Here is a 17740-nt window from a genome sequence, read left to right on the forward strand (position 1 = left end):
TTATGCTGCTATTGTTAAATCCCAGCCGCCCAGTACTTCTTGCCATTAAACCACGGGTGCATCCAGCCTGGCACTGCTGGCTAAAGCCGAGCCATGGGTGACTTTGGCTCCACAGCAGGAGCTCTGCAGCTCCGCAGCAGCAGCGTTGCGGTGCCCGCTGAGGCACACACCCCCTTGGCAGCCAGGCGTTGCCCTTTTAAGAAGCCCGGGTGCTGGCTCAGGTAGGCAGAGCCTGCGTGCAGTAGTCGCTCCTATGGCAACCCAATAGAATGGGATCACTTCATGAATATTCCCAGGAGCAGGAGCTGCATGAGGAATAAGTGATGACAGTGATGTAAGCAAGCAGTGGCTGCTGCAGGTTGCAGTTCATTGTGTTATTGGCCGGCAGGTTGAAGAGTTTGAGGCACCCGGGCTTGAGCTTGGCTTTCTGGATGATGTCTGCCCGCCGGGAAACACGGCACATTTGCATCTTGATGCCAACATGGCAAAACGGCTGCTGCTGCTGCTGCCGCTGCCGCCCGCCCTCACCTTCCAACAAGAAGTGTATGGCTCTCCTCTAGACTTCTTGCCGGGTGCTCTGGATCTGAACAGACAGGGATTGCAGTAACACTCACCAAGGGGAGACAAGCAGCAAGTAGCCAAATCGGGACAACAGAGGAGGGGGGGGGGGGCTTTTTTTGCCTTCCCCCTTTTTTTTTTTTTCTCCTTCCCTTCTGGATGCAGAGCCTGTATTTTGATGCAGAGCCTGTGGATGCCACAGTCTGGTAAGGAGATGACACGCCAGTCTCTGGTCCCTTCTGCCCCTTGAGCTGGGAGCAGGGGCCTGGGGGCAGTGACGGTTCCCTTCCTTGGGCAGACGGGAGGGGTCTCTCCCTCTTACTGAGCAGCAGCAGCAGCAGCCATGGACAAGCTGCCCCCCTCCATGCGGAGGAGACTCTACAGCCTGCCCCAGCAGATAGGACCCAAGGCGTCGATCATGGACGAGGAGGAAGACAGTGACAAGGACACCCGGAGGAAAAGCATCAGGCTGAAGCCACTGCCTTCGCCCTCTGCTGGGAGCACCCGGGCTCTCGGGGGAGACCCTGCCCGAGGGGGTGACCCCGGCCTCGTGGAGACAGAGGCGGGCAGCAAGGGTGCCAAGACCAGCACCAACGGGGACTGTCGCCGCTTCAAAGGGAGCCTGTCCTCACTGACCAGCAGGCACCTCCACGATGCGGCTGAGGAGAAGAGGCTGATCGGCGGCGAAGGGGACCCGGCCTCCCCCAGTGAGGACAAGAGCCCCCCTGGCAGTTCGGAGCTGGAGCAGGGACTGCCAGCACCTCCCCCACCAGCGTCCCCCCCGGAGCTCCAGCAGCAGCCCCCCCGGGCTTGCTCCTCTACCTCCATCAAAGTGGAAGGAGGTGGAGGGTGCGACCAGATCACCCCAGATGAGGAGCAGAGGCTGGGCCAAGCCGGTTTCATGCAGAGGCAGTTTGGGGCCATGCTCCAGCCTGGGGTCAACAAATTCTCCTTGAGGATGTTTGGCAGCCAGAAGGCCGTGGAGAGAGAGCAGGAAAGGGTTAAGTCTGCTGGGTTCTGGATCATCCATCCCTACAGCGACTTCAGGTACAATCCCCCCCTCCTGGCCCACCCAAAACTAGCTGGTCTCCCCTTCCCCTCCCATGTCCAACTCAGACCTTTCTGCACAGTGCACACACCCAGGCAGAACTTTCCTTCGTTTCCTAGTCAGAGGAGCTGGAGGACACATCCAAGATCTGTTCCAGCCAAGCAATCAGCAGATTTCATTTCTATTTAAGCTTGGTTCTAGTGACCCCACACTAGTGTTAATTCTAAATTGTTTTTTTAAGCCAACAAATGTATTTTCGCGTTGGCTTTTTATAAGGGAAATCCTCTCTCTAAGTTCAGTGTAAATGGGGAAAAATGTTCCCACCTGCTGCACAACTCTTAGACTAAAAGTGTGGTGGTTGCTGCTGCATAACTAGTCCTACACCTCCAGTTCAGAGCATTAGGTCTGCCTGATTCCTGGTTCAGATCCTGGTTTTGTACCTCTTGAGTTCTCCCCCTTGTTCCCAAAGAGTTAGGGCAGGATGCTGCTACTGTGGCTGTTCTGTGCGGCTTTGTACTGCAGCATTGCTTGTCAGGAATTGGTATGTGCAGGGGAGAGCAGCAGTCATTAAGAAGGAGCTTAACACCTTCAGAGTCTTACAGAGAAAGATTTTCTCTTTTGCATCTGCAGATCCATATTTGCAAAATTCATTTGGATAGGGAATAGTTAATATTGTCTTTGTGAAAGAAATGGCTTGCTTTCACCGAGACAGCAATGTTTCCATGAAGATTAATAAGGACATTAACTTGTAAACCCTACAGCCATTTTTTATGGAGTTCTGTATAGCAGAGAGGTTGGCTTTGGGTATTTCCCTGTCTCATGCCCAGGTGAATCGTCGTCTGCAATATGTATATAAAGTACTGCAATCAATAATTAATTACTTAGTGCAGTCAATGGCTAAGGTTTATTGCTTCAACTTTCATCACAACTAGCTTACACCTCACATTTAAAAGCACACAGAAGAACATTCTTCAAACACGTATCTATCAAACAACATGATTTTATGGAATTCTTGGACTCTTCATGAAACTTGCGTTGGTCCCTGAATACAGTTAGAAAAAAAGATAATGGCAGGAAAGAGTTGCAGGGTGGATTGGGTGCCCAAAGATGGAAGCCTCATGACACTACCTGTTAGGGGTTTAGCAAGCAGTCCACATGCTTAGAAGACTCAGCACTGGCACCAGATTCCTGCACATTTACTTGGATTAACAAATGTTATTAGAAAGCTCTGTGAATTGGAAGACTGCACTGTCATTTGAATTCAGTGCATTCCAGTCTCCCAAGCACACAGCTGACCGAGCATATGAGGGTTTCCAGGAGCTACATCATGATGCATATTCCTTGCAAGTACAATCTTACTCAAACCCAGATGGGAAAGAGTCTAAAATTGCCTCCTAGTTGTGACTGATCAAGTCATACCTCACAAACATGGTGAAATGGGAGAGTCATTAGCTTTAAAAAGAACAAACCCAATTTCATACTCTTAGCTATTGTTTGGATTATTTGCTATGAGTCTGGAGTTTAACTACTTTGCTTTCCAGGGTTATCCTAGCAAGGTGTTCTCAGTGTGTCACACCCTCAAGGAATTTTGGCTTTAATCTCTGGGTTGTATTTGGGTTTATACAAAAATAGCATTCAGTTTGCGTACCTTTTATGTTTCTGTACAGTGGATCCATTCCCTTCCATCTTTCTGACTATGTTTTCAGCACAGAACTAGGCTGGCAAACTTCAGTGACAGGATTGTAGCAGTAGCTGAGGTAACCACCTTGCCCAAGGTGAGATCCTCCTAAGAGTTGATGTTTTGAAGATTCTTAGTGAACCAGTCCTGCCTCCTTAAAACAGCACAGGAAACTAGGAGGTGAGTTTTGACTGCTGAGGTACTTGGCTCTAGGGCCACTCCTAGCCTTGTACAGGGCAAGCTTAGACTCTGCCCAGCCAGAGGATCACACTGGGGCTGCTAACAGCCATTCGTAATGCATGCAGCTATATATGTATATATGCATGTGTGACTCCTTGGTATTAATAATACAATCCTCCCCAATGTAGCTTTGCATTTGTGCAGAGAAAGCACAGTGAGTTTGGTATCTGCACCCTGATGCAAGACACTCTCTGCTTGGGGTCAGATTCATCTGGCTGCTTTGTGTTTCTTCTCAGTTAATGCTAGAAGCCTTGCACACAGATATGTGCCTTCTCCTACTGTTCTATACCAACATCAGATGGAGCAGTGGTACTGATTGTACAGAGAGACATTTAAAAGAAGTGGGGAGGAGTTGGATGTGCTACCCTATGGTCAGTATGTGTATTTTCCAGGGAACTTTGTTCACCTCTGCTTCTGGATCACTTGCAGCGTATCTGTTTGAATATGAATATGCTTAGGGAGAATGCGTGGGCTTCCATGAAAAATGACCTCTGAACAATGGCTGCCTTGAAGGAGAAGAGTGGGAGCGTTCCCAGATACTCTTCGGGTTTTGTATTCCCTCCTCCTCTGAATACTGCTAAAGCATCTGTCTTGGAAACATCTCACATGAATAATAATATTTTCTGACCTCTGAAATGCAGCAGATTGCACCAAAGAGCAGATATTATCAAACTGTTTGCAAGAGCTCTATCCTTGACCCAAAGGACTCTCTTTTCTGCTTTGAAAATTACGCAGTGCAATGCGTGATTGCTCCTTGTTACAGATGGGTGCAGAGTCTGGAGCATCAGGACCTAATCTCCATTATCCTGCACTTCTCTGCCACTAAAACTGCACAGCAGCATTTGGTGGACATTGTTCAAGTTAAATATTTAGACCCAGATCTTGGGTTCTGTCTTTTTGGAGAAACGAGTTTCACCTCTGAGAGTGAGCTGTATCTCCAGGCATTGTGATAGAGCTCCAGATCTTGTGACTCTTGCCTCAGTACAGCTTGAGATGGGAAGTTTTGAATGGAACACTCCGGTCTATTTACTGGAGCTCAGTTCTGCTGCAAAATGACATAGGTGTCATTCCTCTGCCTTCATGGAGTTGCTTCTCCTTTGCAGTATGTGAGAGAAGTTCCTGGTTTAGCATAGAACAGAGGCTTTCATCATAGGCTTATTACATTATCCTTTTAGCATCTAACATGGCTAATTCCAGTGGCAAATCTATGACCCTCCAAGAGTAAAGCAAATTAATATAGATTAAGGCTCTGTTGATTTCTGCTTTTAGTCCATTGTGAGGGGAAAAGGCACCAAATGACCTTTATAAAAACCAAACTGTCTGCCCCTGAGTACTCATGACTAATGCAGTGGACTAGGTCTGAAAGCACTTAAAAGGTGGCTTAGCAATTTCTAATGAAAATAAGAATCCTATCTCCGTTTCTGAGGTGCAGCTCTATGTGCTAACGGCCTGAGTTTAGTTGCATCTGGGGTTGATTGCCCATCAGTGCAGAGCCAAACACTATTTCCTAGATCAAGATTTATCTGTGACTTTGAAAGCTTTTCCACTGGATAGATAGAATTGTAATTTACTGCTAAGAGCAAGCATTGATCCAGTGCAATCGGTTTAATAAAAAAATTCCAGACAAAAAATGATCTATCTAATTTATAGCTGACTGAAGCATATTGGGTGTAGCTGCTCTCCAGAATTGCTTGTAAAAAGGTGTAGAATGCTGCTTTTAGAAAGGCCTGAGAACAGAGACACTACCCGAAGGACAAGAATAGTCCAAACAGTGGATGTAAATAGAACTGAACATAATTCACTGCCCAGTAATCTATTAACTGCTTCACAGAAAAGAGAAGCTGCTGCCTCCGTGAAAACAATGGAGAATATCCCACTCGGTAACAGACCCAACTTCAGATTTTAGGGTTTGTCTTTTCATTGTTCTCCTTTACTTGTGATAGTTATATGCAAACAGATCCCATTTTCATTTGCTTCCTCTGCCAGAGTCCCCTGTCTGCTTGGGAGCCTGTGGAGATTTCTGTGACACCCAAAGGTGTCGATGCTCAGGTAGGGAAATTCCTGCAGAACAAAGTCATTTGCTCCCCTTCCTGCTGCTCCAGACCTCTGAGCAGTGTCATTCAGGGACGCTCGTGGGTAATCAGTGGGATTTACTAATTCCAGTACTAAACACTGAACTCAATAGCAGTGATGGGATTGAGCAAAAGTGGGGAGGATGCGTGTTTCCCTTTTCCACTCTCTTGAGTAGAGCCAATTCCCTGCATTCCTGATGGGAATACTGCTCCAGCAATGGAGTCTGTTCTTCCTAAGCTTTCACTGTGTTGTGAGAGGGTGAGCTGTGTGTGAAGCATACAGCACTGCTTCATGACTGCAGGTCACTTGGGTGGCTGTTGCTCTCCCTGCTCTCGGACAGTAATGCCCTTTTCTGCAGCCCAGAATGCTGCTGCTTGCACCCGCCTTGCTTCACATTCAGAGGCTGCCCACAGCAGCAAACTCCCCTCATATGACTTGCCCACTGCTCATAGCAAACTAAAATGCACGCTGCTCACTGTGTGAGCCTTGTGTCCAGCAAACTGAAATTTGGGTTCAGAGAAACCTCTGCTTAGAGGGAAAGGTCAGGGACACAGTTGCATTCGAAGCAGAACCTGTCATTAGGAACAAAACCAAACTGCAGCTCAGGCCCAGGTTTATTGCTAGGCAGCTCATTGACTGTGCTGGCTTCTTTTTATTTTCATCCTGATGGCAGTTGCCTCAAAATAGTGTGGGGACTCTGTTGGCTGAGGAGGGGGAGATGCTTTCTTGAAGTCACATCTTGCTATCTCTACTGCAGACAACTTTTCTGCCAATTCCCAGGGCAGCTGTGCTGGAGCAGAATGAGAGGAATAATAGGAGAGATAATCCAAATCCCACTGAACAGCATGGGTTGGATTTCTGTTCTCTTCAGTGGACTATGAATCAGGCCGCAGGAGAAGAAACATGGTTTTATGACCATAAGCTAAGGAGACCAAACTAGTGCAGCCACACTTCCCACGGCCACCGCCAAGTCATCACACCTTCACATAATGATGGATGAAAACCTCACACTAGACAGTAAGTGTGGGGATACAGATTTTAGTATGAGACAGGTTCAGTGCTAGAAAAGACAGTGTTTGAAATAGGAAGGCCTTGGTAGGAGAAACACTTCAGTGTATCACCATAAGTTTTAAGACTATAATCATATAATATTACAGTACTTTCATGTATGCTCAGGTGCAGAAACTGAGATGAAAGTGTATAAATAAATACTAAAACAAGAATTGAGATTTAAGATTAAGATTTTCTGCATAAACTTAATTCAGGCCCTTCAAACATCTCTCTGCCACTAGACAAACGCATTATCTTTTCAGAGAAGCCCATCCCTCACCCAGTGCGCACAGGGATGATTCCCTTGTAAAAAACATTATCTTGGTGTCGTCAGTTTGAGTACCTGTTTTGCAGAGGACGTAGCATTACGCAGCATACCTTCCTTATGTTCAGAGCTCTGCCTCTGTGGAAGCAATCATTTGGAGGATTGAGCAGCTAGCCAGAGAAACCCGATGCCACCCACCCTCTTCTCAAGCCTCTGATGTTTGTTAGTTTAGCTGTTACAGGAAACCTTCCCCCCCCCCCCCCCCCAACATAGCTGTGAATAATGACATAGTGTTCTCTTTAATCACCACCTAAGAACATTATTGTAATCACAGTTTTGGGTTGACTGATCTGCCTAACACCTCTGCAGGAACTTTTTGGCAGAGATAGGCTCTCCAGGGCACCTCTCATCTGCCCTCACCATCACATCTCACTCTGCAGCTCCTTATCTCTTTCATTGCAAACCTTCCAGATAGTGCAAGAAATGAGCAAGAAATGTGGAAAATCTCTCTCCTGAATGCGTCTGCCTCAAGCTCTTCCTCTCATCTGAGGTGAATTCTATGGGAAGAACTGTTTTGAATCTTGTAATGACTGTAACAAAATATAGTCAACCTCCGTTCTGCTATTTCATAACCTGAGCTTTTGACTTTGCAGTCTCATTTTTAATGCAGTGCTTTCGTACAGTTGTTAAGGTTTTAAAAACCAAATCAATCCCTATCCCCATCACAGTCGTCTCTCTGGATTCATTGGCAGGTGTGGATCTTGTCAAGGAGGTGCTCCACTGCCCTCTGCTCTGAATTAAGCAATGACTGTAGCAGGTAGTTACAGCAAAGCAACGATGATGCACCAGGTTCTTGGGTTACTCTCCAGGCTTCGAAGGGAAATACTCTGCTTATTACAAACTCTCTCCTTGTTTTCTCCCCATCTTCTACACCATTGTCTTGAACCTGTTGTTTTCCCCATCCCTCACTTCATGTTTGTGTTTCTTATCCCACCAGTCCCATCTCCATTATCTGGGCTTCTCGAGGCAGATTTCTTGGTCAGCCAGTCCTAGGTCCTGGTACCCATTTACCATCTGATCACTGTTTTCCACCTGACTTTAGTTCTCAGTAACGCCCCTCCGTGCCCCTGCAATGTTCCAGTTGCAATATACTGCACTTGGCTCTTCACTCAGGCTGGTTCACTCCCTTGCCAGTCTCCATCCTTCAGGGTGTTTTTCTGGGGCCTCTCCGCAGATTAGTTTCATCTCCTTCTGTATATTCTTAATTGCTGTTGTCCCTCTGACTCTTCAGACAATCTGTTTTCTCAGGTCCTTCTTTCCTTCCTGATTTAAGAATGGATCATTTTGCCTTGGTAATTTAAAACCCTTCCACATTATGTCTTTCCATCCTTGGACACTTCCAGCCCAGCAGTGTTTACATAAACTCTACCCATTTTTTACTTTTTAAGCTTAAACTACCTCAATCCTCAGAGCTAAGCATTTAAAATGATGAATTTGTATAGAAGCACAGTCTCCACTGCATTGGTGTGAAATAGATTTTATCTGAGGAAAAATGTGTTTTCTGAAGGTGTTTATTGGTAGGCACACACAGAATCTGTGTAGGACTTTTCAATATTGTTCTAAGCAGGTAAAGTGAAGTTTTCAAGACAGGATTATTCTGGTTAGGTAACGGTGCTAGTGCTTTCTGTGGCACTGAGTTTTTTCTGCTGTAGAGTCTCTGCTGCTGCACTGAAACCCATTTATTACACAGATAAAAGAGCAATCTGTGTCTGGGGGTAACAGTGTCATTTTAGCTTGAGATCATTGAAATGTGTCTTTGTTTCTGATGTGTTATGAGCATCTCATTAGCAAACCCATGAATCCCTCAGTTTGCTCTTGAACCCAACTATCTGAGCTCTCCTCTCTGCCAGAGGATAGATGCCTCCCGTTCTCGTGTGTTTGAAAGCTGTGTTGGTGCCAAGGCAGTTATAGGTCAATTGAGTTACTGTTAGTTCTAATTGGCACTCTAACAAGCTATTAAATCCATTTACCTACGGATGAATGTCACTCAAAAACAAAGGTGCCAAGTCCTTTGCTGTCTTTGAGAACTTTAGAAAACCCCAGTTCTGCCAGTGCCACTGGTGAGTGTAAGGGAAAGGCCAGGCTGTAGGGAAGTGGCCAGTGAGAGTGGAAGATTTCACCCCTGAAGGTTTATGCCAGGAGGTCTGGGCTGTTCCTGTGTGCAGGGGGGAGACTATTTCCAGAACTTGGGGTCAAGACGAAGAATTAAGAAAATCACCAACTCAGGCAAATGCTGTTCACTGTAACATCGCATGGATTTGTTTCCATGTGGAGAGACCTCCGTCCTCTGTTCCTCTATTGGTTCTCAGTGTCCCACATGTATTCCTGTGACTGCCGATGCGGGTGTAGGATCCACAACCATCTTTCAAATCAGGCAACATTGGCTGGGGACCTTATTACCTTTTTGGTGTCTGGTGATCTGTAACTCCATGAGATTTACTTGCTCTGTGTTGCAGAAGAGTCAGAATTATTATGGTGAGCAGGGTTGATTTAAGTTCTGTTCTGAAACATTTAGGTAACCTTTTCCTTTAGCAGCCATACAGTGCTTATTCCCACATTATCCCAGCATTTCTTAGTGAGACAGTTGTAAAACAGTAATTTTCAGCCTATAAGTCAGGACAAGGTTTCTTGACCAAGCGGCACTGCAAGTTCACCCTGAGGTCTTCAAATCAAAGCTGCTTTCTATATGACAAGCAGTAAGAGCTGCTCAGGTATCCTTGCTGAAGCGGGCAGACGAGAACACAGCTTGGCTCTGAGCAGCTCTGCAGTGCTGACAGCAATAAAGTCAGGGGTTTGTCAGCAAACAAAGCAGTTAGGACTCCAGAAAGAGAGAAGAGAGAGCAGATGTGTGCTGGGCTAACAAGGTGCTATTATAGAGACCTTTTTCTGCCCCTTTTCCATCGTGAATGGTTTGCTACCTGGGAAGTCCCTTTACAAATTGAAATTATTCATTCCATGCAGTATATTCACAATGGCTGACATCAGATATGGTCACTCTGTGCCTAATATCAGCACCAGGCTAGTAAATCCAGGCTGTTCACTCTAGAGGAGACGCTGCGTGCAGCAGGGGAATACAGTGCCAGTGGGAGCAAAGCAGAGGAGCATCCAAAGGGGAATTGCAAGGTCAGCTTGAGGGCCCATCACTTGGACATGATAGGGGCACAACTGCTACCCCAGCAATGCTCAAAAGCTAATCTCATTTGTGGTTGCCTTGTCCAAATGTACTAATTAAGGATTTAAATCTCTGCCTCTTTGGATGGAGAGGTTGCCTGTGTTTATGCATCTATTGTCACAGAGCTTAGAGGCAGGAGAAGTGCTGCAGGTTGCCAGCTCACTCTAGTGTAGGAGCTGTAACTCCTGGGGTTTTGAGTTTTCACATCTGTGCTCAGGGTTCTTGTGACTGCCAGGAAATCAGTAGCTGTACCCTGCGTAACTCCTCACCCCTGGATACAGCTCCAGGGAGGCTGGGTGCACAGGAGCTCTGGTGGGATTCAGATTTCCTGGTCAGAGCTGCTTGAGCACTGTTGCAGTCTGATGCTCAGGTCCACTCCCTGCATGTTTGGGGGATGGAAAACCCAGTGAAGTGCAGCTGTATTTCCCTGGCTGTGGGAAAGCAGTGTCTTGTGAAGTTATCAGCGCCCAAAGCCTGTGAGGGAGATAAGGGCTGCATTCCCCAGACTTGGGGACTCCACTTTACTCAGTGCCTTCCTCCCAGTGGTTGTTCTTCACACGTGATTTGAGGGCAGGGTGCTAACTCATCCCAGCTCTGCCATCGGTGTCACCCGGTGCAGTCTCATCTGCAGAGCAGGGGTGTGTGCACCTGCGTGAGTGTGTGTCTGGGGGCCAAGAGGGAGCGCAGGCCCTGTGTTATCCAGCTCTGCTCTGCTGCTTCTCTCCCCTCTGTCCACCTCTGGGATGGTGCAGAGCACTGGGGTGTGTGCTGAGCGAGTGCAGGGATGTGGTGGCTCTCTGCAGAGAAGCAGGAGTTGCACTAGCCAGGGTGAAGCAGTGCAAAGGTGATGCTCCCTGGCAGCGTCAGGGCTTGGATGAGCTCTCCCAAGAGTCCAGATGATAAGAGAAATGGTAATGATGCCTGACTCTATGCAGGTTTTTAACAATAGCAAACCCGCTTTCATTGAGCACAAATTCTTGATCTTTCCCCCTTTGCTTTGAAGCACTAATGTATTCTATTAATAACACAAGGAATATTTTTCTTCCATCTCTGGTTGTCTGTGAATGGTGGGGGGGGGGCAGGAGAAAGAACCCATGTAGATTACAGCTCATGGGCTCTTCACCTTGATGCCTTTACAAAGCATTTGTTTCATTCTCCCATTGCTCATTTAGCTGCATATACACTTGGAGTCATAAGCAATGGATAGAAGGACAAACTGGAAGGCAAGTCAGGCATCTTGTGGAGACTCTGGGAGCCATCCTGAACAGAATACACTGTGCCTTGATCTCCAGCTTAGAAAAGGGGTGATGGTACTGCCAGGGGCTGTCAAGGATGATGTAGAACTCTGAAAGATTTTAACATAGCAGAAGATGCCAGAGTCAATGTCAGCAAGGGTATGGTTCATGTCCAAGAGGTGGTTCCATGAGGCTTTCTTCATGACTGTTCTTTTTTGTGTACTGCTGTAGATTTGGTTACATCTCTTGTCCATCTTTTGCAAGGACCCCAAAACTGAGTAGATCCATGTACTGGGGGGTAATTTCTGGGTAATTGGGTTATTTGTCTTAGTAAGGAAACCAGTTACCAGTGCCTGCACACTTCCAGTATGGTGCTATATTGTGTAGCACATTTAGAACTAGGCTGGGAAAAGATAGAAAAACGCCTGCATGGGAGGGGAGACAAAAGGAACTTCACCTTTTGTGTCTGTAAATGAGAACTGTGCAGCACCTGCGTGGGCTTTGGAGAGGCTCTGAAAAGGAGATGGTCCTATGTATTGCAAGGTGTGCGTCCCTTTTCTTTGGGAATACATGGCCTCTTGGCTTTAGTAAACACTCCTGAATAAAAGGTCTGGCACAAGGAGCTGGCAAACAGGCTGTCCTTTGCTGTGCTATGGCAGCAAACATCCTGTAAGCTTGCTGACTCTAAGCTGATGGGAAAGCTGTTGTGACCCCTGGTGTTCAGTGCGAACCCAGTTGTGCTTCAGGGCAGGCCAGCCATGGGTAAGGTGATGCACTATGTATGCTGTGGTTAGAGAGCAACTAGGCCTGTTCCTCAGCTGGGAATCAGAGCAAATGCCTGGGTAGAAGACATGGTTAAATCAAACTCCAAATTCGGTGGTGACTGTTGGCTCAACCCTGACTGCACTTGGAAAGTTTCTGGGCCTCGGTTTTGCAAAACCTCCTGTGAAGGTAGATCTTAGGCAGAAGCTCTTCCCTGTGAGGGTGCTGAGGCACTGACACAGGGTGCCCAGAGAAGCTGTGGCTGCCCTCTCCCTGGCAATGTTCAAGGCCAGGTTGGACAAAGGGGCTTGGAGCAAACTGCTCTAGTGGAAGGTGTCCCTGCCTATGGCAGGGGTTAGAACTGGATGAGCTTTAAGGTCCCTTCCAACCCAAAGCAGTCAGGGATTCTATGAAAGATACCTTGTTCAGAACTTCTCAGTGTATTCCTGTTATCACTGGGCTCCTCCGCCTTTGTCTCTTTGCAGCACAGGCACTCCTGTCATCTCCTCCTGATCCATCACCCAGATAGGGCGAATTCCTCTGGCTTCTTGTTGTCTGGTTGGGCCAAAGCCTTCCAAACAAGGACAGCTCTGCTGGTTGCATGCTCCTTTTGCAGCACAAACAGGAATTGGGGCTAACAGTGGCAGATGTGGGTATGGCCTAGGGCTCCTGCTTTTCAACAGGGGATCTGGAAGCCTCATCTGCAAGTAAATTCACACAGCAAAATCTGCACTGCAGACAAAAAAAGATTTGCCTTGACATCATCTGCCCTGCTCGGAGCTCCGCAGTCAGTCAGGAGAGCAGCGCACAGCTTCCAGCCTGGCTAGCTCGGGAGAATTAAAACTAAGCTTCCTCATGAGCTAATGCGAGCTGTTCCCACCCCAAACACAGGCTGCTGGGTGGCTTTGTGTCTGTCTAACCATTACTGCATGTGGGTGGATATGTTATGTGTGTGTGAATGAGTCTGTTTTGGAAATGAAGACATAACATCGGGGGTGCAGCTAATAATACAATGCCTTGTGAGTGATGTGGATGTGAAAAACGCAAAACAGAGCTGAGCGTGTCAAGGATCACTCTCTCTGGTACCACAGGATGGTGATTCCCAGGTCCAGGCCACTGCTACCTCTCTTTTTTTGCTCTTCTTCCCACCCTAAAGCACCTCAGATGGCTTTCCAGTCTTCTGCTGAAATTGAAAAGCAGGGAAAAAAAAAGCAGTGGAATGTCTCTAAAGCTCAGTCCCCCAGTGAGCAGAACCCTCTTTGCAGGGCAGAGCAGTGCTTGTGGAGAATAGGAAATGACAGAGGTGTTGGCTTGTCTGTCAAGATGAAGGATTATGCCTATCCACATGCATAGCTGTGGGAGACACTGGTGTATGGAAGTCACTGGGGGAGTGGGGAGATGTAACCCCTCTGGGACTTGACAGCTGATAGAGAGGGTATTATTTTCACAAGGCTGAGCTGTTTTTAAACCCTTCCTTTCATGTAATCATCACACATGTGTTTTCTCAGTCATGGCAGGCCATGAGCATTTCTTTCCAGCTTCTTAGAAACAAGCTGTGAAAGAGCTGAACAAGATGCCTTGACCTTAGTCATTCACTTTTCCTCAGCTTGGACCACAAATGAACTTTGAGCCTTGCTTTTGATGCACAACCTTGTGGCTGAAGATTCTTTCAGGGAAAGAACAGCTCTTCCAAGTCAGGACAGGTAAGTGGAAGCTTGTGGCTGCCACAGACTTGGCTACTCAGATCTGCAGTGCAGTTAGGGATAAAGACATAGGGCTGGTGACACCTCCAGTTGGAATGGTTCAGGATGGAGCATAGCTTTCCTACAGCTGCTCACAAGAAGAGAGGAGAGAATTCTTCACAGGCTCTTTGAAAACTTGTTTTTCAAAGGGAAGATACATAGCCCTGGGCAGCTTAGAAGGCAGAAGGGAGGATATCCCAGAAAAAGGAGTTTTGTAGTAATAAAACCTAACCTGATCATTCAAAATCCATGGCTGCTGATGGAGCAGACTGCTAGCCTATGAGCAGCCAGCTGACACAGTGAGTAGTTTTAGGACAGTTTGAGTAGTATGCTTGAGTTGTATTCATACCCTGCCCTGAAGCACTAGTTGTGTGTGGTTGTGCTGTGTACTGTGGAAGTGCTGCTCTTCCCCTTAGCATTAGCTTTGCTGCAGTGCAGGGTCAGATGATTTCTCTACACACTGGGGTTCTGGTGGATCCATCATAATTTCTTTGAAATTAGTTGTTATCAATAGATAAAATGTATGGAGCTAAATTCTGTGGTGAGAATCCACTGCAGCTAGTGGGGGTGACACTGGGAACCAGTTTTACTCCTTGGAGCTACTTCTGGCCTGTGTCTCTTGTGTAGATACCTCTGAGGCTCATATGGACAGTGTTTAGCATGAGACCTGCTAATACTGCATTCCTGTGAGATACCAGACTGCATTCACATTTTGGTATTTGTGGAGTGGATCTTCAAGCAGGACTCAGTGAGGTTGGTTCTCTGTTGCTACAGTGGAAGTACTTTAAAGCGCTGAATATTCTGCTCTTTTCCCACAAAATAGCTATTTCTGATTCAATGTCTTTCATAAAGGAGATCCCTAAATTACAGTCTGAATATCTAATGAGGTAAAATGGCTTTGAATGTACTCGAGGGCAGAGCTGATGTGCTCTGCCTGCACTCCAATGAAAGACCTGCTGCTGTTCCCTACGGAAACCAGGGAGTGGTGAGGATGGTGGCTCCAGGGACTTGCAGAGCTTTCTTCCAGGTACCCCCATCACTGGGCCATCTTTATACTTCTCTTTCTCAGCCTTCCTATATCTACTGAGCACCAGCCAGTTTGGCTGAGTCATCTCACATATATTTTTGGTGGGACAAGTTTGAAAGATACAGAGGAAAACCCTAACTTTTGCCTCACTACTAAGCTTAAACAGAAAGACTAGATTAAATTCTGGGCTAATTCACATAATATGCTAGCACATCCCTGCTCCTGCTGAAATCAAAGGCTGCAATAGCCTTGAAATAAGGCCCTGTGTGTGTAGGAGTGTATTTCATGTTTTAGAGAAGAGGACCTTTGAGAGTGCATTCCTGTGTTGCTTCTTGGAAAAGCTGGAATTCATTGAGACATTGCCGCCATCCTTGGTGTCCAAAATGCAGCAGGAAACAGACTTGCCTCTAGGCACCACAAGCAAAGGATTATACATGCCTTTTCTTTTAAGACATGAGATTTGAAGAAGCCTGGAATAGTCTTTTGTGGCTGTAACTTTAAGTACCCAGAGCATGGTTTGGTTCTTTTAGGTTTTCTTCTTCCAGCCTGGGGACCAGAAGTCCATATTGGTGAGGAGGGCTGTGGCATCTGCAAAGTGCTGTTGCTCATCTTGCACTTGGGCTTAAGGCAGGAATAGACCCTGTCCTCACCAAAAGAGGAGAACAGAAAGAGCTCCTGCCTAGAAGAAAGGGGATTTAAGATTTAAAGCAGGTAGATTGAAAATGTACACTTGGGCCTCCTTTGTCAGTGGAATCTGTACCTTAAATAGGCAGGAGAGAGTTTGAACCTGTCCCACTATCTTTTTGGTAACTGTTTACTGTGTCAACAAAACTACTTGCACATTTCAGGTATAGCTGAAGTATAAGGTACTATGTAAGGTAATTCTATAGAATGAGGGTATTATTTATATATAAGGTAATTATATTGGTCATATGTCCAAAAAGATTGTGATTTCACATTCCCTTTGTCACTTTTCTGAGCCCTGATGCTGATGTGCAAATGCAGAGAGGTTTTGACATTATTCATTGGGTTTTCATGACTATCATATCTGTAGTGTCCCAGCTGCTTGTAGAAATAGCTTTGTAATATTCCTGTGAAATAGCAAGTATATGTATTCCCATTTTATGTCTGGAAAACTAATACATGGAGAAACTGCATTCTTTTCTAGTGAGTTGTTCACAGAATGTGAATTTGAGTGGTGGGGCCTTCAGTGACAGGACTGTCCTACCTTGTTCTGCAGTGTCCCTCTTGGGAGGCTGGGAACTGGCAGGCTGGAGCCTCCTTGTTATGTATTGATGGAAAATGGGCTGCATCAATCTGAATATATTTCTGAAACAACTTGTTTCTGGCAGGTTGTTCATTCTAAAAATACAGTTATTTCTAATTGCTGAGCAGAATGCTTAATGAATTCTTCCTTCCCAAGAACAATTCATCAAAGACATGATTTAGGGCCGGCACTTGCTCCCCCAGGGCTCAATGGCTGTGTTCCATTGACTTAAATACAGCAGATATAGGCCAGCCCATACTGGAAAACATTTATCTAAGCGTTTTTTAATGGTGCCCATCCCTATTTGTCTACATGTCTCTGGCAGAAAAGTGCTATATGTATTGGAGGAGCAGCACTGGACTGTATAGTACAGTTACAGTAAGGTGCTGTGTTTTGCAACCAGTGTTTTCCCGTTTTATATGTATTTTTAAAGAGAGTTATGCAAACTCCCATCGATCATCATGGGCATTCAGAATGGTGAGGAAAGGAGCTGCAGTTACAGCTTGCTCTGGAAAGTTTCTTAATTGCACTCTGTGGGTCACTGAGCCCCTGCAACATGAGTTAGAGCTTAGAGAAAGGAGAATCCGCTGGGCATCCACAACATGCCACAAAGATGTGCCCTTTCTACATGTCCTGGAAAGAGTGGGAGACGCCCATCAGCATCCTGCATCTTGGCAAAAGCCAAGGTGTGAAGTGAAAATGCCCAGATCCCCGAGAAGCTGCTCCCCTGGAGGAGCGTGCCGTAGCACCCTCCGTGCCATGGAAGATGAAAAGCCAACATGGCTCCTACCAGTCTTACAGGAGAGAAGAAGCCTCTTACGCCTTGAATGTAACCACTGATGTTTTCTACTCTGAAGTGATTCCTCCTAGGGCAGGTGTGTCTGGGGCTACCCTTTCTAGGAGAGAATATATTTTAAATGAGCAGTTTCTGATTTTCTCATTCTCCTCGCTCAGAGTATGCACCGAGTCCTTGTTTTTTTCCCAAGTCTCCTGCTGCCTTTAGGCTTCTGCTGGGTTCCCTCATTTCAGTCAGTTCAATGCAGAGCTGTTTGTGGGGCCAACAAATGATAGTTTCTCAGAAACTTAGAAAAGGCTTTGGAGCACAGCTACCTTTCTGTGGAGCTGAAGTGCCCTGCATTCACTCAAATGGATTCAGGATTCCTGATCTCCTCCTTTCTGCTGTGGATCTGTCAGTGAGTCAGCACCTCTCGGCTACAGACCTGCCTCAGTTTCCCCAGCTGCCAGTGCTGAGGGTGAGCCTCAGCCATCTACATCAAGAGCTTTGAGGTCAAAAGGAAAAGAATCTCTTGTGAGCTACATACTGTTTCTGTAGGTGCAGTGATTAATTCAGCATCCGATGTTAGAAGGGGATAGTGGATTCACGTGGATGCCTTAGCTAAGCACAGCCTTGGCACAGTATGTTTCTGCTGAAACCTAAAATAATCAGAGGTGGTTGGACTTTTTTTTTCCTCTTAACTGCTGCATTTTTAGCAGGTGATTTCGTCTCTTGTCCAGGGTCTCAATACCTGGATCACAGAATCACAGAATGGGTTGGGACCTTAA

The 17740-nt window shown here is 46.5% G+C and overlaps 1 protein-coding gene across 1 annotated transcript in view; it reads left to right on the forward strand.

Annotated features, from left to right (window-relative positions):
- The first annotated feature begins 901 nt into the window (after positions 1–901).
- Positions 902–17740, forward strand: part of HCN4 (hyperpolarization activated cyclic nucleotide gated potassium channel 4) — a 98003-nt gene continuing 81164 nt past the window's right edge. Inside the window, exon 1 of the mRNA XM_065688190.1 lies at positions 902–1605. Within this exon, the coding sequence (XP_065544262.1) occupies positions 902–1605 (704 nt within the window). The remainder of the gene's footprint in view (positions 1606–17740) is intronic.

Source organism: Lathamus discolor, chromosome 8 (genome assembly GCF_037157495.1).
Source record: "Lathamus discolor isolate bLatDis1 chromosome 8, bLatDis1.hap1, whole genome shotgun sequence".
Lineage (NCBI taxonomy): Eukaryota > Metazoa > Chordata > Aves > Psittaciformes > Psittacidae > Lathamus > Lathamus discolor.